Raw genomic sequence first — 18,643 nt, forward strand, 5'->3', positions numbered from 1 at the left:
CGCCGATCCGCACAGCAGCCACCCCCAGCCCTCATTTCATTCAATTTGTTCAATTGATTCATTTATTTAATTTATTCAATGTATTCATTTTTTTAATTTATTCAATGTATTCATTTTTTAATTTATTCAATTTATTTAATTTATTTAACTCGCTATTGCACAGCAGCATGAACAGAAAATAAAACAGCTGGGATGCCAGGGCCAGCCCTGCATCCAGCCTGGGGGGCTCAGTGCACCCCCAGCAGCCCCAGCCCCCCACAGCTGGGGAGGGGGCCGCAGGCACAGCCCCCGCTCAGACCGCGCTCTCCCGCAAGCCCTCGTCCTCCAGGAACGCCGCCAGCCCCGGGCTGGGCACCGCGGCCTCATCCTGCCCAGGGTCCACGTCCCCCTCGGCGTCCCCATCGCCCTGCTCCCTGGCGAAGCGCACGAAGACCTGCGGGGACAGGAGGGTGAGGGGCTGCGACCCCCCTGCCCCCCCACCCCATCCCCTTGTCCTCCCCCATCACCTGGTCGAGGGTGGTCTGGGACACGGAGTAGTCCTGGATGCGGCAGGGGCCGCGGTGGGCTGCCAGGACGCTGAAGATGTTGGCGAGGGAGCAGGAGCGGGAGGGCAGGCGGTAGTGCAGGGTGCCCCCGTGCCGCTCCTGCAGCACGGCGCCGGGCACGCAGCGCTGCATCAGGCCCTCCACCGGCCCCGGCACAGCCCCGGGGCCTCCCACCCGCACCACCACCGTGTAGCCGTCCCCAAACCTGCGTCGGAGACGGGGACAGAGCTGCAGGGACCCGTCCCGGCACCACGCCGGGGGCACCCCCCTCAGCCCCCCCCCGTACCTGTTCTTGAGGTGCTGGACGCTGCCCAGGCAGCGGAAGCGGCCGTTGACCATGATGGCCATCCTGGTGCACAGCGCCTCGCACTCCTCCATGCTGCAAAAAGGCAGGGAGGGAGGTGTGAGGCACCGGGGGGAGCCCCTGGGACCCCCCCACCCCCATGGGACCCCCCTCGTCTCACCTGTGGGATGTGAGCACCACGGACCTGCCCTCCTTGACCAGGCTGAGGATGCAGTCCCACAGGAACCGCCGTGCGCCCGGGTCCATCCCCGTCGTGGGCTCATCCTGCAAGGTGCTGTCAGCCCCGGGCAGGGCCAGATCCCGCCCCATGGCCACCAGACCCCCCCCCCCACTGCCCCCCACTGACCAGGAAGATGACGGGGGGGCAGCCGATGAGGGCGATGGCCGTGGAGAGCTTGCGCTTGTTGCCCCCGCTGTACTTCCCCGCGGGCCGGTCCGCGTGCGGCTCCAGCCCCAGCTTGGCGATGCCCCACTGAGCCACCTGGGGAGGGCACGGAGGGGCTGAGCAGGGGGCCATGGGGGGATAGGCGGGGGGGTCAGGGCACGGGTCGTACCCTGGGGATCTCCTCCTCCGGCACGCCACGCAGGCGGCTGTAGAACTCCAGGTGCTCCCGGCCCGTGAGCAGGTCCGTGATGGCATCGAACTGCGGGCAGTAGCCCATGTTCTGGTGGACGGACTGCAGGTCGGTCAGCACGCTGCGGGACGAGGGGCGAGGGACAGGGTGAGCACGCTGCGGGGACAGGGGACGAGCTGCGGGGACAGGGGACGAGCTGCGGGGACAGAGGACAAGCCGCAGGGATAGAGGACGAGCTGCAGGGACAGCGATAAGGCTGAGCGTGCCGCAGGTTAGGGATGAGCACGCCGCAGGGATGAGCACCAAGAGGAGCAAAAGAAAGCTGCGGGATGAGAGCGAGCGTGAGCACGGTGTGGGGGGGATGAAGGCACGCACGCTCCCACCTGTGCCCTTTCAGCCAGGCCTCCCCCAGCGTCACCTCCGTGTCCCCCGTCAGCATCTTGAAGGTGGACGTCTTCCCGGCGCCGTTCACCCCCAGGAGGCCGAAGCACTGGGGAGGGCGGGGGGTCAGCAGCAGCCCCGGTGCCGCCGCAGCCCCGCGGTGCTGCCAGCACCCACCTCCCCGGCCGGGATGGCCAGGCACAGCCGGTCCACCGCTGGAGCCCGCCGGTGCCGGTACACCTGTGGGCGAGGGGGTCACCACATGCACAGCGTCCCCTGCCCCTGGGACACGTCCCACCGCCCCTCCAGGGGGACTGGGGGCTCCGGGAGAGGCTCCAGCCCCGGCCACGCACCTTGGTCAGGTCCTTCAGCAGCAGCACGGCACCGTGCCGCGGGGAACTGCCCACCCTCACCCGCTCCTGGGCCACGTCCTGGTCCTCGTCCCCCAGCGGGGGCAGCTGCAGAGCCCGGGGCCTGGGGGTGACAGCGGCGGGGCACTTCCAGGACCCCCCCAGCCACCCCCCGTTGCCCCCATCAGACCCTCACCGCAGCCGCAGGAAGAAGCGGTATTGCAGCAGGAGGGTGAAGAGGAAGAAGACGACGCCCTCAACGGCCATGGCAAACATGTTCTTCCCTGCCAGGTCCCAGCACAGGGGGGACACGAAGCGCTTGTCCCCTGCGAGAGGAGGGGAAAGGGGCTGCAGGACGGGGGGGGGGGCACCGCAGGGGGACACCCACCCTGGCGGGGCGTTGGGCGGGGGGGGGCAGCCCCAGCGCCCCCAGACTCACCGAACCTCTCGAAGGCGTCGGCCATGGCCTGGTTCTTCACCATGTCGATGAGGCCTCGGCCCAGGCAGAAGTGGGGGAAGACGAGGAAAACCTTCTTCAGGACGCGGTTGATGTCGTTGAGCTTCTGCGGGGCAGCGAGGAAGGGAGTGGGGGGAGCCGGCGGTGCCAGCCGGCCCCACGGGGGGGGGGGGGGACGGGTCTGGGGGCTCACCTGGTCCACAAAGAGCTCCAGCACGAAGGTGGCCACGCTGCCGTTGATGCCGATGAAGAGGTTGATGCACGTCAGGGCCACGTAGGCCGTGCTGGGGATGCTGAAGAGGAAGGAGGCCGGGTACATCAGGGGGGTGATGGACCAGCTGCAGGGGCAGACCAAGAGGGGCTGAGGATGATGCCCCCCCCAGGGGCGCTCCCCAGCCCCCAGGGCTCCCCCTGCCCCATCCCAGGGTTTGGCCCACGGTGGGCTTTGCCCCAGTCTCTGCCAGCCCTTCACCCGTAGAGCAGCAGCAGCAGGACCAGGGAGGGCAGGTTGGCTGGGGACACGTAGGCCTTCTGCTGGAAGCAGAGGAAGATGAGGACCACCAGCAGCGCGGGGACCAGGTAATTGCACTGTGGGCACAGAGAAACCCAGGAGGGGATGAAGAAGAAGGCCTGGCCCCCCGGGAGCCGCCCGCCTGCCCCACCTCGCCCCCATCCCACCATGTCCCAGGCGAAGTTGCCCAGCCAGTAGGTGAGGGGCTTCATCCCGCTGACGAACTGCAGGTGCTTGGCCTTGCTGACCCGCTCCTCGATGAGGAAGAGCACGAAGCTGGCCGGCACGAAGGACATGGCGAAGATCACGCAGATGGAGACCAGCACGTCCACCGAGGTGGCCATCCTGCCGCGGGGCAGCGGGGTCAGGGGGCGGCGGGGCGCCCCAAGGGACCCCCAGGCCCGGCACTCACAGGGCGGCCTCCGAGAGCTGCTCCTTGGTGAGGTTGAGGGGGTGGTTGGTGGCCGTGATGCCGTAGAGCGCGGGGTCGGTGCCTGCGGGCAGCCGTGCCCGCAGCAGCGCGTTGCTGGCCACGTTGAGGAAGGAGACCACGGCGTGCCAGCCCTTGTTGTTGAACCAAACCTGCGGCCCCGGGGCACCCAGTGAGCTCGGAGCAGGGTCTCCATCAGCTCCCCTCCGCCAGCCCGGGGGTCTGGCCGGGTGCCGTGGGTCCCGCTGGCTCCCAACCCCAGGGTCCCCTCGGGTTTTGCAGCCGGGGCTCACCTTGATGTTCCTGCGAGCGTCCAAGCCCTCGAAGAAGTGGCTCAGGTTGCCCAGGAGCCGGTCCGTGGGGCTGCCCTGGGGCAGGACGAGGGGTGAGGAGCAGGCTCGTGCCAGAGCCCACCCGGGGCGGGCAGAGACCCCCAGCTGGAGACCCTGACCACACCTGGGTGATGTTGAAGAGCGCCCGCAGCTCCTGCACCGCCCTGTCCACCTCCTCTGCCGACGGCAGGAGCTGGGAGCCGCCAGCACCCAGGGAAAAGCCGCCGTACCTGGGCGCGTGGGGAGAACCGGGAGCTTCCAAACGATCCCCGGCACCCCACAGCCACCCCCTCCGCCCTCCCAGCCCCTCCCCAGCCTCACCTCTGCTCATTCACCCACTTCTTGGTTTTCAGCCTGGAAGAAATGGGGCAGGGGAAGGCACATGAGCAAGGAGGGGCTGCAGCGAGGTGCCACAGCCCAGCCACGAGCTGGATCGCGGTCCTCCTCCATCCCCGGGTGTCCTCACTGCCACCAGCTGGGACACCCCGCAGGCAGGGCCAGCCGGGGCTGAGCTTGGTCCCCAGCATCCCACCCTGCTCCCCCTGGGGTCACAGCCCATCCCAAAGGCTCGCTTGTTCCCCCAGTGTCCCCGCACACAGGACGGCTCCGTCCCCAGCACCCACCCCTGGCGGATGAGCTGGGGGTAGGTTTTCACCAGGTAGTCGGAGATGTTCCTGCCCGTCAGGTTCAGCAGGATGTCACCCGTGCCCCTCTGCACCTGCCAGGGACACACAGACGGATGGACGGATGGATGGACACACGGCCCCACCGCCCCCCCCCAGAGCACCGCCAGCACCCGCGGGTTACCTGTGGTGGGGGGAGCCCCCCAGCTGCAGGGGGGCACTCGGGCAGCATCCTGCGCGCCCCCGGCCCGCTGCACTGGCACGGGGGGGACGGCTCAGCCCACGTCCAGTTCCCGCGCTGCAGCACCTCCAGCACAGCTGGGGGGGCTGGGGGCTGCCAGAAGCCGTCGGGGTGGGACGCCGGTGGGCACGGCCCCGTCCTGCTCACCGTGGGGATGGGGACCCCCATCAGGAGCCTGGCACAAGCGGGGGGCTCTGAGGCCAATCCCCCTCCCTGCCCCGTGCCCCCACTCACGCCTCCGCCGCCTCCTTCATGCACTTGGTGCCGAAGCCGGGCTCGGCCAGGAGGGCGCCCAGCAGCCGAGCCGTGTCGGGGTCCCCTGGGGCATCATCGCTGCAAGGGGCAGAGGTGTGAGAGGGCATCTTGGGGGGGTGGGAGGGGGGACAGGCGGTGTGGGACCGGGGATCGCACCTGAAGAAGGTGAACTGCTGCCCGTACATCCAGGGCTCGAGGCGCAGCGGCGGGTACTTCCCGAAGGGCGGCACGATGAGGCTGAAGAGCAGCGCGATGCAGACGAAGACGGCGGGCAGGACGATCTGCGGGGCCGGGATGGGGGCCGGGAGGGGTCAGGGCTTGCCCCACACCTTCCCATCCCATCACGGGGGGCTCCCTCCGGCCGTACCTGCGCAAAGAATCCTCGGGTGCTGCGTCGGGCGTGGAGCAGCCTCTTGGTGAAGAGGGCGCGGAGCTGCTGGCGGGTGAGCGCCCAGCCCCGCAGCCGGCGGCCGCCCTCGGCCGTGCCATGCAGCAGGTCGGTCTCCTGCGGCTCCTCCGCTGCAAGGGGTACACACGGGTCCTGCCCCAGCCCCCCAGCAGCGAGGGGCAGGGGCTCAGCCCGGGCTCGGGGGGGCACGGTTTGCTGGCAGGGACGTCCCCGTGCATGCAGGGGAGCCCCCAGCCCCCCAGCTCCTACCTCTCCGGGCTCCTTGGGCTCAGCGTGAAGGAGAGAGGAAAAGCAGGGCTAGAGCCACGATGGCTCCTGCGGGCCCCCTGCCCCCCAGATCCCCCCACAGAGCTCTCTCTGACCCCAGGAGAAGGGGCCTGGGTACATCCCCCGATGCACCCCCCGATCCTCCACCCACCCCTGCCTGCACCGGTGGCCGCGTGCCAGGGTCCTTGCCCCAGCCCTAGGGGTGCAGGGGGTCACCCAGCAGCAGGGGCTGGGCAGCTCGGGGGCCCCCAGCTCCCCCCTTTTACCCAGCTCCCCATCAGCTGCTCTGCTGTCCCCCTCCTCGCCGGTGCCTGCTGCTCGCCCTGGCTGGGATGTTCTCCTGGTGCCTGATAAAACAGGGTCAGAGCATCAGGGTGGGACGGGGGCCCCAGCCTCTGGCACCTCCCGGCACCCATGGGTGCTCCGGGCAGGCACCCCCTGCTCCCACAGGTGCAGTGCTCACTCCACCACCCCCCACCTGCACCCCGCTGTCCCGAAGCCCGGTTCCAGCCAGCACCAAGGCGCTTTACCTGTCCTGTCACCATCCACCCCGCTGTCCTCGGCCACCTTCAGGAAGATCTGAGGGAGGGCAAGGGGCTGGCACCCACCACGGCAGCAGGCGCCCCCTCCCCGGCAGCGCAGACCCCGCTGGGCAGGGGGGGCACCCCAGGGCCACAGGCACCCCATCCAGCAGCTCCTGCGGTACCTCCTCCAACGTGGTGTCTGAGATGCCGTAGCCGGAGATGCCCAACTCGCCCAGGCGGGCGTCCAGCTCCTGGAAGAGCTCCCCAAAGGCCCCGTCCTTGGCCCCGCTGTAGGGCAGCACGAAGAGCACCTCGTGCCCGACATCTTCCACCAGCCGGGAGCCGAGGACCAGCTTCTGGATCAGCGCCGAGAGCTGGGGCACATCTGGGGGGGACAGGGAGGGCTGGGACCCGGGGACAGAGCCGGTGCACCCTGGGGAGGGGCTCTGCGGGGCACGGAGCACCCAGGGGTGCCCGGGCAGGACGGGGACCCTACCCACGGTGCTGGCCTCGCTGTCCTGCTCGCTGCCCAGCCCGGTGTCACCGCTGCGCTCCGAGCCGCTGCTGCTCTGCAGGGAAAGGCAGGCAGAGCGTGGAGCAGGACGCGGCAAAACCCAGGGCTCGGGGCCCTGAGAGCCGGGCAGGGAGGCACCGGGCACCCTTTTGGCTCGGAGAGGCCGCAGGATCCACCTTTTTGGGGGGGCTGGGGGTGCTGCCAGGCTCAGCCCGCTCCCGCTTCACCAGGGTGAGGTAGTAGCCGGTGCCCAGCCTGGCCTTGAGGAAGAGCGGGGACCCGCAGCAGCGGAGCCGGCCCTGGGCGATGATGGCGATGCGGTCCCCCAGCAGCTCCGCCTCGTCCATGTAGTGTGTGGAGAGGACGATGGTGCGGCCTGGGGGGGCACAGCCACGCTGCTGGCCGCGGGACCCTCACCACGAGCATCTCCCCGTGTCCCCGTGCTCCACAGCGCGCTCCCCCCACGCCCTGCTCCTGCTTCTCGGGGTCTGGGGGCTCGCGGGCACGAAGGGGGAAGCCAGGTCCCATGCTGGGTCCCCTTTGGGGTCCCCAGCCCCATACCCTGCCCTCACCCTTGCGGTACTTGAGCAGCAGCTCCCAGATGCTGCGGCGGGAGTAGGGGTCAACGCCGGCTGTGGGCTCGTCCAGGACGACCACCCTGGAGCCGCCCACGAAGGCGATGGCCACCGAGAGCTTGCGCTGCATCCCCCCTGCGGGGCGGCACGGATGGTGTTGGGGATGTTGGGGACGGCTGAAGCCATGGTGCCACCACCGGGGGGGGGGACACAGCCCTGCCCCACACACCCGAGAGGTTCCTGGTCTGCTCGTGGCGCTTGTGGGGCAGCCCCGTGTCCTGCAGCAGCTGCTCCATCTCCGCCTTCACCTGCTCCTCCGCCAGCCCCTTCAGCCGCCCGTAGAACCAGATGTGCTCCTCCACCGTCATGCTGCGGGGCAGGGGGGGGTCACCGGGGGGTCCCGCTGTGCCAACCCCCCCAAAAGCCCTTCCCTGCCCTGCCTACATGTCAAAGAGCACGTTGTGCTGCGGGCACATCCCCAGGGTTTTGCGGATGCTGTCGATGTCGCAGCGGATGTCCCAGCCCAGCACGTAGGCAGTGCCGGAGGTGGGGGGCAGGAGGCCGGTCAGGATGGACCTGGAGAGGGGTGGGGGCACAAGGGGGGTGACAGGCACAGGGACAGCTCGCCCCATCCCACACGGGGTGCTCCGAGCCCGTCCTCATGGGGACCCAGGTGGGGGTAGAGGGGATGGGACGGGGCCAGTGCCGGGGCTCAGCTCCCATCCCCGGGGTGGGTGGCGCGGCTCCTGGTCCCCTGGCTCACATGGTGGTGGTCTTGCCGGCCCCGTTGTGGCCCAGGAAGGAGGTGATCTGACCCTCGTAGAAGTCCAGGCTCAGCCCGTTGACGGCCACGCGGTTGCTGCTGCTGTAAATCTTCACCAGGTTGCGGATGGAGACCCCGGGCTGCAGCTGGGCAGGCGGCTCCTCCACCAGCACTGGGAGCCACCGGAGGGTCACGGCCAGAAGGACCCCTCACGGCGGGGCAGGACCCCCCCATAATGGGGCAGGACCCCTCGTGGTGGGGCTCCCACCCCAGCCAGGCTGCCCTGGGGCGGGCAGGGGCTCACCTTGGGGTGCAGTGAGGGGATCGGTCGGAAATGGGGGGTGCCCGGCCGAGGGCGGCTCTCCAAACCAGTAGCTCCTCAGGAAGGGGAAATTCCAGGGTTTGGGGACCCCGTACTGACCTGACGCGGGCAGGGACAGCAGGGCTGAGCGGGGCTGAGCGGGGCTGAGCGGGGCTGAGCGGGGGCTGTGAGGGGCCGGGGGCTCTGCGCTCACCGGGGAAGACGCCCTCGATGTACCAGGTGGCCAGCCCGTAGAGCCCGGCGTCCAGCAGCAGCAGCCCCATGGCCGTGGCAAAGCTGTAGGGGTCTCCGGGCACCGGGCTGACGGCCAGGTTGTGCCACTGGATGCCCACCCCCTGCTCCTCGTACAGCGAGAAGTACTCGCAGCCGAAGCCAAAAGCCACGGGTGACAGCAGGCTCTGCGGCGGCAGGGACGGCGCCGTGGGTGGAAAGCCCCCAGCTGGGGGCTCCTGAGCCCCCAGACCCCATACCTGGGGGGGGTGAGGGGCCGGGGCCGCTCACCACGAGGACGCGCAGCGGGAAGGTGACGTGGTCGCGCCAGGCCACGCACAGCACGTAGGGCAGGTAGAGGGAGAAGTAGACGATGCCGCCGCAGGCCGAGGCCAGGTTGGCGCGGAGGAAGAAGGTGCTGATGAGGAAGCACTGGCAGATGGTGGCCACCGAGAAGGTGCCGAGGAAGAGGAAGATGACGGCCGGGTCGCTGTAGGGCAGGATGTTCCCCAGCTGCGAATCGAGCCCAAAATTTGATTCCAGCTGGAGCCCACCGAGCCCCCCCTCCCCGGGGCTGGCTCCCAGCACTCAGCCGTCCCCCGCGGCCCACCCCCGCGGCCTGCCTTGAGGATGAGGACGAGGAGGGCAGAGCTGAGGAGGAAGGGGATGAAGCTGCTGAGGAACCAGCTGAGCCAGAGGATGCCGCTGCTCAGCCCCATGGCCTTCATGGTCTCCTTGAGCCGCGCTTCCTTCTCGTGCACCACCCCCTTGATGATCATGGCCACCGAGTAGATCCAGGCCAGCGTCATGAAGAGGGGCAGCGAGCGGTTCAGCACCCGCAGGAACCTGGGGGAGACGGCGGCGGCCCCGCGGGGCTGAGGGCGGCTGGCTCGGGGTGTGTGGGGGGGTCCCGCGGTGCCCCCGCCGCCCACTCACACGTCGTCCACGTAGCAGGGGTAGGGCATCTGCTGCACGTAGACCCCCGTGCGCGGGGCCGCCCCGCTCTGCAGCCGCACCACCGCCTGCTCCACCAGGTCCTGCACGTAGACGAAGCCGCCCCAGACGTAGCGCAGGTCGCTGAAGGGGTCGGCTGCGGGGCCGGGGTCCCAAAACCTGGGGCAGAGCAGCGTGATGGGGGGGGGGGGGATGGGGACACCCCTGCCCCAGGGTGGGGAGCACAGGCACGGGCAGGGCGCGTGTCCCCAGACCTGTCCTTGATCTTGTTGGTCCTGGTGACATCGTCGATGTCCATGCGGATCTTGTAGCGCACGTGGGGGGGCAGCGCCGTGGCCGAGGCGCTCAGGGGGGGCTGGAAGACGACGGCGGCCCAGAACTGCCGCTCCTCCAGCAGCTCCAGGGCGCGGGCCACCAGCCGCTCCTCGGTGGCCACCGCCTCGATCTTGTCCACGCGGACGCACTGCGGGCGGGCAGAGGCTCAGCGGGGTGCGGGCAGCCAGCGTGCGGGGCCGGCGGGGGGGGCACAAACCTCCAGGAGCTGTGACAGCGTGCCCACCACCCCGTCAGCTTCATCCAGCGCCTGCTGCCAGCTGAGCCCCGGCCCCGCCGCCGGCCCCGCCAGGAACCGAGTCAGTGCCGACGCGGTCCAGGAGGTGCCGTTGAGGATCCCCTCCAGGAGCGGGGCCGTCCCCGGCGCCAGCAGCAGCTCCTGTAAAAAGTCAGGGCACGGCCTCGCACCCGGCCCCGGCTGGGGTCCCCGAGCTGCCCGCAGCCCCTGCTTTTTGGGTACGCACCCGCAGCACCTGCAGCTCCAGGCTGCTGTTGAGGAAGGCGCGGATTTGGGGTCCCAGCTCCTGCCAGGCGCCCGCTGCATCCCGCAGCGCCGCCAGCTCCTGGAAGGTGCGGTTCACCTGCACGGGGCACGGGGTCAGGGGGGGCCGGGCGGGTGCCACCCCCCCAGCACAGCACCCCGCACACCTCGGCCATGATGCTGTTGGTGGCGGGGCCGGGCGGCGTGTACAGGATCTTGCCCACAAAGAGGGGCTTGATGCCCCGCCAGAAGAGCTGTGACAGCGGGGAGGCCTCCAGGCTGCGGATCAGCTCCCTGCAGAAGGGACCTGGGGGGCGCAGCGCTCAGCCCCCACGCTGCCCCCACCACCCACCCCCGGGGCAGCCCCGAGGGTCCCTGCCCGAGCCCTGCCGCAGCCCCGCTCACTGCTGCCGTTGTCCGGGGTCCCCACGCCCCGCTCGGAGCCACCGCGGTCCAGGAAGGCCTTGACATCGTTGTCCTCGTACCAGTTGAGGGAGGGGACCCTGAGCCCCCCGCCCTCGGGGTGCCCGCAGGCGATGCGTGACAGCGCCCCGAAGGCGCCCAAGGTGCCATTCCCCCGCAGCGCCCTGACCTCGTGCCGCAGCTCGGCCACGCTGCCCATGGAGGAGACCTGGGGAGAGCAGGAGGGGGCTGCGGGCGAGCCCCAGGTGGGGGGGGCAGGATGTGGGGGCACCGGGGGGGCTGTTCGGTACCTCCCGCAGCAGGGACTCAGCGCCCCGCAGGAAGGGACCCAGGGCTCCCACGGCGCCGTCTGCCTCCGAGCTCAGCCTCTCCTGCAGGAAGGGGGTGCGGGGAGCGGGGCTCACGGCTGCTCCAGGCGGGGAGGGGGGGGGGGGTCCCTGTCCCGCGCCCCCCAGCCCGGACTCACCGCCAGCAGCCGGGGCAGGTCCAGCTGCGAGAGGACGGCGACCCCCAGGGCGCGCAGCGTGGGGCCGGGCAGGGCGCACAGCCCTCGCTGCAGGCGCCGTGTGCCGGCGGCATCGCGCCCCTCGAGGACGGCGCCCAGCTCCGAGCCATTGCAGACCACAGCCTCCAGCGGGGCGCGGGCACCCCCGGAGAAGAGCTGGGGGGTGGGGGGCAACGGGCAGGGTCAGGCAGTGCAGGGACCCCCCCCCGGACCCCCAGCTCCCAGCGCCGCTACTCACAGCGCGCGGGTTGAGCCGAGCCCCCAGCAGCTCCTCCACCAGCGCGGGCGGCAGGGACGCATTGGTGCGGAGGAAGCGCTCCAAGGTCTCGTCCTCCCTTAGCAGGTCCCGCAGCGGCCAGGTTGGGGGGGCCGTGCTCTGCGCCCCCAGACCCCGCAGCGCAGGCAGGAGCTGGGCCAGGCGCTGCGGGAGCTGCTGCCCCTCGGCGTGGAGCGCGACCCCGCGGGCCTCGGCGAGCAGGCGGGAGAGGCTGCGGGCACACACCGGGGGGGTGACGGTGAGCGGAGCCCCCAGCCCTGCCCCGTGCCCGGCCCCCCCGGCCCCCCGCTCACATGGAGCCGTTGAAGTTGCCCACCACGCCGGGGGTCTCCCCGGGAGTGGGGTGCTGGAAGCAGGGGTTGTTCACGTTGCAGATGATGCCCTGCAGCCAGGGCAGGGTCCCCGCCGACGGCAGCGCCTTGTTGGGGAAGTGACCTGCGGCACACGGGGGGGTGGCTCCGGGTGCCCCCAGACCCACGCAGCCCCCAGACCCCATCCGCCGCCTCCTCCCAGTGCCCCCCGGGGACGCTCACACTGGTGCTGCTGGAAGGGCGGGTGGGACTGGCGCACCGCGATCAGGATGACGAAGAGGAACAGGGGCCAGAGGAGCTCGATGGCCAGCTGCACCTGGGGGACACCGCGGTGGGGGGGTGTGGGGGGGGAGCCCCCAGCCCCAGCGGACCCAGCGCCCCCAGGAGCCCCCCGCCCCGTGCCGGGGGTTGATGCTCACCCGCTGCCGCCGGCGGTGGACGAGGTTCTTCCAGAGCAGCAGCCCCAGCTGGGTGCCCACGGCCATGGCGAGGGTCCTGCGGGGTGGTGGCCGCTGGGTGGGCGCCAGCCACAGCCCCCAGCCCCCAGCCCCCAGCCCCCAACCCCAGCCCCCCCTGGCGATGTGCCGGGGGTCCCGGTGCTGCTCCCCAGGGCTCAGCAGGGAGGAACCCCCCCCACCCCCCGGCTCCAGCCCCAACCCCCAAATCTCCGCTCCGGGGGCGGGCAGGAGCCCCCAGCCCCACCGGGGGCGGCCTCGGGGGGAGCCCCCAGAGCCCCCCCGGAGCCCCCCCGGAGCCCCGCGACCCCCCCTGCTCCCGGCGCTGCCCGTGCCTCAGTTTCCCCAGCCGGGTCCTGCGGCTCCCGGTCCCCCCCCCCCTCACCGCTGCCCCCCCCCCCCACTCACCTCCCCGCCCGCTGCCGCCGCGGGGCCCCCGGGGGGGGGGTGCCGGGATTAGGGGATTATCAGGGGATTACGGGGTCAGCGGCTGCCGGCCGGGGACATCCCGCAGAGCCCCGGGGGGCGGCGGCGGGGGCGGGGAAGGGTTCGTGTCCGACCCCCCCCCCCCAAAAAAAAACGCGCACCGGGACGGGGGAAACTGAGGCACGGGGGGAACGGGGGGGATGCGGGGAGCAGGAGGAGGAGGAGGAGGAGGAGGAGGAGGAAGGGGAAGGACGCGAAGCCGCAGCCCCCCCGCCCCCCCCCCCGCCGCTGTCTCCGCCGCTGCCGGTGCCGCTCGCAGCCCCCCCGCGCCGGTGCCGGTCTCGTGGCGCGGCCCCTTTAAGGGCCCCGCAGGCCCCGCCCCGCTCCCCTACAAAGACACCGCGGCGTGACGTCACGGGCAGCGGCCTTAAAGGGGCCGCGCATGAGGTGGGCCCCACCCGGGGGTCCCGGCGGGGCTGCCCCGACCCCGAGCGGCGCCCCTGGAGCACGTCCTAGGGCTGAACTCAAACACGCTTTTTTTTCTTTTTTTTTTCATTTTTTTTTTAATTTATATAAAAAAGAACACCTTTCAATATAAGAGCATCTGCATTAAACCCCCCCGCGGCTGGAAGAAGCCCCCCGCCCACAGCCCGAGCCCCCCCGCTGCAGGATGCGGCCGCGGGGCTCAGCCGCAGGCAGCTCCCAGTAGCTCCCAGTAGCTCCCAGCACCACCAGTGGCTTTGTGCCAGCAGCTGGGCGCAGCCAGGCTGTGGGTACCTGGCGGCACTGGGACACCCCCCCCGGGCTGGGCTGGAGGCGGGAGGCACTTGGTCCCCAAAAAGTTCTCCAAAAACCAACAAAAAAAAAAATCAATTTCCAGTTTGGGCTCCGGGCAGGGCGCTGCTCCCAGCACCGGGGCTCAGCACCGCCAGCCCCTTCTGGAGCGCCGGCGGCGTCGCTTCTCCACTCGGAAAAATAATTCATTTTTAAAATTAACACGAAAATAGTTAAAAATAAAAAAAAAAGAGGGAATGATGCTGAGAGGCTGGGAGGGGGCGGGGGGGCGCGGGACGGCCCCGCTCAGCAGCTCTCCTCCTGGCGGTAGTAGTGGTACCCGGGGGGGTCCGCGCCCGGCTCGCAGGCGGTGTCGCCCCCCTCGGGCTGGGTGCCCTGGGGGCAGTATTTGGGGTCGTAGATCTGGCGGCCCAGCCCGAAGACCTGCCCGCTCTGGTTGGCGCCCTGGTTGGAGCCCATCTGCAGGGACATGGAGGAGTTGTCGCACTTCTCCAGCCCCATCTTGGCGTCGTAGATGTGCCGCCGGGTGCCGGGCGCCGTCATGCCCACCTGGAGGGGATGGAGGCTCAGAGCGGGGCTCCCCGGCCGTGTGCCCCCCACCCCAGGACCACCGTCCATCCCCCCCCCCCTCACCTGGCTGGCACACTTGTTGGTGCCCATCTGCAGGCTGATGGTGGAGTGGTCCATGGGGGGCAGGATCTGGTTCTTGGGGTCGTAGAGGTGCCGCCGGGTGCCGTAGGCCGTCATGCCCGACTGGCTGGCGCACTTGTTGGTGCCCATCTGGTGCGAGAGGGGCTTGGTAAGAGCCGGGCACAGCCCCGTGGGGACCCCGTTCCCGTCCCCGTCCCCCCACGGGGTGGGCAGAGGGGACACCGCGGGACGCTCCCCGGCCGTGCTGGTGGGCAGCGGGGGCTCGCCATGGCGCGGGGGCACCCACCTGCAGCCCGATCACGCACTGCCCGGCCTTCATCTTGGCCTCGTCAAAATTCCGCTGCTGCTTCTCCGAGTACTTGACGCCGATGTCCACGCCGCTCTGCATCCCCTTCGTCTTGGCCTGACGGGGAAAGGGGGCGAGGAAGGAGAGTGTGGGGGGGGGTCCCGGACCAACCCTCCCGGGGGCCGCACCCGCGGTGTCCCCGTCCCATCCTTCGTCCCCGCGCTCTCACCATGCCCGCCAGCGCCAGCAGCGACACCTGCACCTGCGTCAGGTTCCCGCTCTCGAACAGGTCGTTGGCTTCGAAGAGGTCCACGGGGTTCATGCCGTAGCTGGCCATGGCCTTGATGAAGTTGGAGAGGTTCTCAAGCTGCGGGGGGGGACAGGACAGAGCGGTCAGGGCCCGGCGGGAACCGTGGCGGCTCGGCGGCGGCCGGGGGCAGCTCTCGCACCTACCTGGTGCCAGTTCTGAGCCGAGCGGTTGATCTTCCGCACCGCGTTGGGCTGCAGCTTGTTCATCAGCCTGGAGAGAGGTGGCGGTGAGCTGGGGGGCCGGGGGTCCCTTCCGCTCCTCCCTCCCCACAGCCCAGGCACCGGCACCGCATGGGGCTCCCCGTGTCCGTTCCCCCCCCGGCAGGGGAACGCCACAGCCCCCACGGTGCCGGGGAGCCCCCGGGTCCGTGCCCCCCTCTCCCACCTCGTCCCGGGCTGATGTTGGCGCAGGCTTGGCCGGACCCAGCCTGCCCTAAAGGGGTCCCCCGGAGCTGGCATCACCCGTGCGCGCCATGGGACTCACTCGCAGAGGATGACTCCATCCTTCAGCCCCTTCTGGAAATCCGGCCCGATCTGCTGCCCGGTGACGCTCTCGATCCACGTCCGCAGCTCTGCCTCCTTCTGCGGGTCGTACTTCTGGGCGAGCTGGGGGGGCGGCAGGGGCTGCTCAGGCACATCCCTGCCCGTCCCTGCGTGCACCCCAAACCCCACCAGGGACAGCTCCCCAGCACCAAGCCCGAGCCCAGCCCCGGCCGCGGTGACAGCGGCAGCACGAGGCTGGTCCCCAGCCACCACTCGGGCGCCACAGCGCCGAGGCGGGGTTTGGACGGCCCCGGGATATTTGATCAGCTGCAATTTCCTGGTGCGCAGGAAACCCAGATTCAGCAGCACAGAAACCGCTGAGGAGGGGGGGGAGCAGAGCAAGAGCAGCGCCCGGCCCTGGGCCCCGCGGGGTGGGCACGGTGCGCCCGGGGACCAAGAGCCGGGGTTGGGGGCGAAGCCATCGCAGGGAGAGCATCTCCCCCAGCACCAGCTGCCCAAATCCCCATCCAGCGGCTGGGCTCAGTCTGCATGCATGATTTTGGGGGAGATCACGGCCAGGCCGCCCCCAGCCCCATCCCTGGCGCAGGAGAGGGGACGGTGGTGGCACAAAGCGGTGCTGCCATCGGGCACGGCCGCTTCCAGCACGAGCCCGCAGAGCCTCGCACGCAGCCACCCGGAGACTTGTGCAGCGTTCGAAGGGGAAGAGGAAGAGCTGCCCACGCGGGCCGTGGGGAGCAGCCCCCCGCAAGGCCCTGTTCCTCCCCGGTGAATGGGGAAATCAGCCCCTGAATGGGGAAATCAGCCCCGGTCACCGACCCCGCGATGCTCTTCCCTCCCGCCGGGCCCATCGCGCCGCCGCAGATTCCTCGGCCACCGCGGCTATGCCAGGAATGCGGACGCCTCCTCCCAAATCGAGAGCAGCTGCCCGGGGCCGGCAACATCGCCTCGGACCCTGCCCGCAGGGACAGCGAAGCCCACCCTGGTTTGGGGCAGGAAGGAGGAGGCATCACAGGGGGGAGAGGCTGAAAGCCCCCAGCACCTTTGCTGCCCGGGAGGAGCCAGCGCAGCCCTCCCTGTGCCAAACCATCACCAGGGTCTGCCACGAGGCTCGCCTGTCCCCTTTGTGCGGGGCTGGACGGCAGCAGGGACACTCAGCACGTGCACCCACGGGACCCACGCCTGCTCCATCCCCACCCCTGGCGTGGCAGGGGACCCCAAGCCGCTCACCAGGCTCCACCAGACACCAAGCCACGTACAGGCAGGACCGGGGGGGACCCCAAGCCCTGCAGTCTCTGGCCAAACCTCACCCATGCCTCAGTTTCCCTTTTTGCAGCCCTGGCGGTGCCCTCCCCATGCACAGGGAGCAGCTGGGGGGGCGGGGACAATCCTGGCAGCCCCCAGTTCTCAACGCCACGCTGGGGCTGGGTCCCCAGGGGTCCCAGGCATGGTCGTGGTGCTGCTCCATGGGGAGACAGCGGCCGTGCCTGAGGGCTGTGGCCCCAAAGGGGAAGCTGGACTCAGCCAGGGCGCAGGGACAGTCCGGACACTGCGGCCACGGTCACGGCATCACGCGAGCACTGGGGGAACCCGGTGCTCCACGCTTCCCGGCCAGCTGAGCTCCCAGCACCAATTCCCTTCCACCTCCCTGCGCACGGGGCTCTCAGCAGAGGCAGCAGGGGAGCCTCGGAGCGGTCTCGTAGCGGGACCAGCCCAAAATCAGACCCCACCACGGCCCAGGCTGCGAGGGCTTGCGTGGCCGGGAGGGTGCCGCTGGTTGGACTGGTTGGCGGGGTGATGTCAGCCTGCAGCAGGCGCGCGGGGCAGTTCGACTGGCTCCAGTCTTGCTGAATCAAGCTGAAGCGCCCGGGAGCAGGCACCGGCGAGGCTCCGGCACGTGTCCACCAGCCCCGTGCGGAGCACAACCCGGGTGCAAGCAGGGGCCCGTCCCCGCTCGGTGATGAAAGACAAATCCGCTGCGAGGACGGGGAGGGGAGCCCGGCACAAGCAGCGTCCCGGTCCCGCAGCCGTACCCGGCTGAGCCCTGGGATGCGGTGCGCAGCCCCTTCCCCTGCCTGCCCCAGCCCCTGCGGGCTGCCCTCGTGTCCTGAGCAGGGCACAGCCACCGGGGCCACGGTCCTGCTGCCCCGGGGGGGTTGGTTAACCACGGCCAACCTGTGGCTCACCAGGCAGGGCACAGCCCAGTGCCACCAGTTGCTGCCACCACGTCCCAGCATGGGGCAGGGGCTGCAGCCACCCCCAGAGCCCGGCCAAGCAGGAGCACACAGGGATGGGGAGGGGGCTTCTGCGTCCCCCGGGGCAGGACCCCTGTGCCCGAGGCAGGGATCGGGGGAGCCCGGGACACCCAGCGCTGGCCACCGGCACCCGGTGCCGCCCCGCCGAGGCAGGTGGGTGCAGCCGGGAGTGAAGAGCCCCGGCGGAGGCACCGGGTTCCCCTTTCCCCTTCCGCCCCTTCTGCAGGGGGCGGCCGGGGCCCGGGGTCCCTCCCAGACCCCTCCCGGGACCCCGCGGGCAGGGTCAGGGCTCCCTGATACCGGGACCCCGCTCCCTCTGCGCCCCGGGGCTCTCCATCCTCCCGGCCCCCCGGCTCTCTGCCCCCCGGTGGCGTCGGGACCCCCCCCCAGGACTTCTCAGCCCTGCGCCCCCCGGTGGCACCGGGTCCCCCCCCGGCTCTCCAGGACCCCCGGGCGCAGCCGGGACGCTCCCGTGGCACCGAACCGCCCCGGCTCCCGGTTCCCGGTGACCCCGGAGCCCCCTCGCTCGCCGCCGCCCGGTGGTCCCGGACCCCCTCGTCCCCCCCCCGCGGCTCACCCGGTTCTTGACCTCGGCGGAGAGGCCGTAGGACGGCCCCTTGTTGAACTGGGAGCTGCTCATGGCGCGGCGGCAGCGGAGCGGGCACCGGAGCGGGGAGCGGCGGCGGCACCGGGCGGGACCGGGCGGGGCGGGGGGGGTCCGGGCGGGGCGGGGGGGGGTCGGGCCCGGCCCCCCCGAGCTGATTGGCCGGGGCCGAAATGCCCAAATAAGGGCAGGAGCGGCCGGATCGCGGGGGGGGTCCCGCGCACCCCGACACCGAGCCCCGGGGGTCCCGGGGGTCCCCAGAGCCGGGGGGGCCGCGCTTGGAGCCGCACACGCGCGGACTCCCCCGCGGGCTGGGGTGCGCCCCCCCCAGCCGCGCACACGCGTGTGCCCCCCCTTACACGTGCACGCCCCGGGGCGCGCCGCCGAGCCACGGGCGCGGACCCGCGCGCACCCACGGCCACGCGTCCCCCCCCCAGCGCCTCCCTCCCACGCCCACGACCCCCGGTGGCCGCCGCCCGGTCCCGTCCC

At 70.9% G+C, this 18,643-nt stretch overlaps 2 protein-coding genes across 5 annotated transcripts; both read right to left on the reverse strand.

The window, feature by feature from the left end:
- Positions 1–139: 139 nt before the first annotated feature.
- On the reverse strand, positions 140–12,921 carry ABCA7 (ATP binding cassette subfamily A member 7). 4 transcript variants are annotated; one of them, XM_072029092.1, is made up of 50 exons: positions 12,736–12,921; positions 12,292–12,367; positions 12,095–12,188; positions 11,855–11,996; positions 11,523–11,772; positions 11,246–11,440; positions 11,070–11,150; positions 10,762–10,987; positions 10,524–10,663; positions 10,340–10,456; positions 10,075–10,254; positions 9,797–10,005; positions 9,525–9,701; positions 9,212–9,434; positions 8,880–9,101; positions 8,572–8,776; positions 8,361–8,477; positions 8,057–8,228; positions 7,738–7,869; positions 7,523–7,662; positions 7,291–7,428; positions 6,895–7,094; positions 6,701–6,773; positions 6,387–6,589; positions 6,211–6,259; positions 5,947–6,027; positions 5,663–5,680; positions 5,372–5,523; positions 5,161–5,285; positions 4,984–5,082; positions 4,693–4,888; positions 4,509–4,603; positions 4,207–4,239; positions 4,010–4,115; positions 3,847–3,921; positions 3,536–3,705; positions 3,291–3,468; positions 3,085–3,200; positions 2,806–2,950; positions 2,595–2,718; positions 2,352–2,481; positions 2,159–2,279; positions 1,983–2,045; positions 1,808–1,914; positions 1,404–1,545; positions 1,196–1,330; positions 1,010–1,113; positions 832–924; positions 507–644; positions 140–433 (listed from the first exon to the last, which is right to left on the reverse strand). In XM_072029092.1, exons 2-50 carry the CDS (start codon positions 12,355–12,357, stop codon positions 145–147), a joined length of 6,786 nt encoding a protein of 2,261 aa, XP_071885193.1. In that variant the 5' UTR covers positions 12,358–12,367; positions 12,736–12,921; the 3' UTR covers positions 140–144. The 4 variants fall into 4 exon arrangements, 3 of the variants coding, with proteins under 3 accessions (XP_071885193.1, XP_071885194.1, XP_071885195.1); XM_072029094.1 differs by having other exon boundaries at positions 157–433; positions 507–750; XM_072029093.1 differs by lacking the exon at positions 5,663–5,680.
- Positions 12,922–13,323: 402 nt separating this feature from the next.
- Positions 13,324–18,290, reverse strand: CNN2 (calponin 2). Its single transcript, XM_027472534.3, has 7 exons — positions 18,128–18,290; positions 15,279–15,400; positions 14,939–15,005; positions 14,715–14,852; positions 14,486–14,602; positions 14,182–14,328; positions 13,324–14,097 (listed from the first exon to the last, which is right to left on the reverse strand). Exons 1-7 carry the CDS (start codon positions 18,188–18,190, stop codon positions 13,834–13,836), a joined length of 918 nt encoding a protein of 305 aa, XP_027328335.2. The 5' UTR covers positions 18,191–18,290; the 3' UTR covers positions 13,324–13,833.
- Positions 18,291–18,643: the final 353 nt, after the last annotated feature.

Source organism: Anas platyrhynchos, chromosome 29 (assembly GCF_047663525.1).
Source record: "Anas platyrhynchos isolate ZD024472 breed Pekin duck chromosome 29, IASCAAS_PekinDuck_T2T, whole genome shotgun sequence".
NCBI lineage: Eukaryota > Metazoa > Chordata > Aves > Anseriformes > Anatidae > Anas > Anas platyrhynchos.

Bases quoted from the DNA above. Each gene is read 5' to 3' on its own strand.
- ABCA7 (XM_072029092.1), bottom strand. From the start codon at position 12,357: ATGGCCGTGGGCACCCAGCTGGGGCTGCTGCTCTGGAAGAACCTCGTC. The intron at 2,719-2,805 runs GTGAGCCCCCAG...GCTGCCCCGCAG, and splicing joins TGGAGCTCTTTGTGGACCAG to AAGCTCAACGACATCAACCG. The intron at 1,546-1,807 runs GTGGGAGCGTGC...CTCGTCCCGCAG, and splicing joins GCCTGGCTGAAAGGGCACAG to CGTGCTGACCGACCTGCAGT.
- CNN2 (XM_027472534.3), bottom strand. From the start codon at position 18,190: ATGAGCAGCTCCCAGTTCAACAAGGGGCCGTCCTACGGCCTCTCCGCC. The intron at 15,006-15,278 runs GTGAGTCCCATG...ACCTCTCTCCAG, and splicing joins GATGGAGTCATCCTCTGCGA to GCTGATGAACAAGCTGCAGC. The intron at 14,603-14,714 runs GTGAGAGCGCGG...TTTCCCCGTCAG, and splicing joins TGCTGGCGCTGGCGGGCATG to GCCAAGACGAAGGGGATGCA.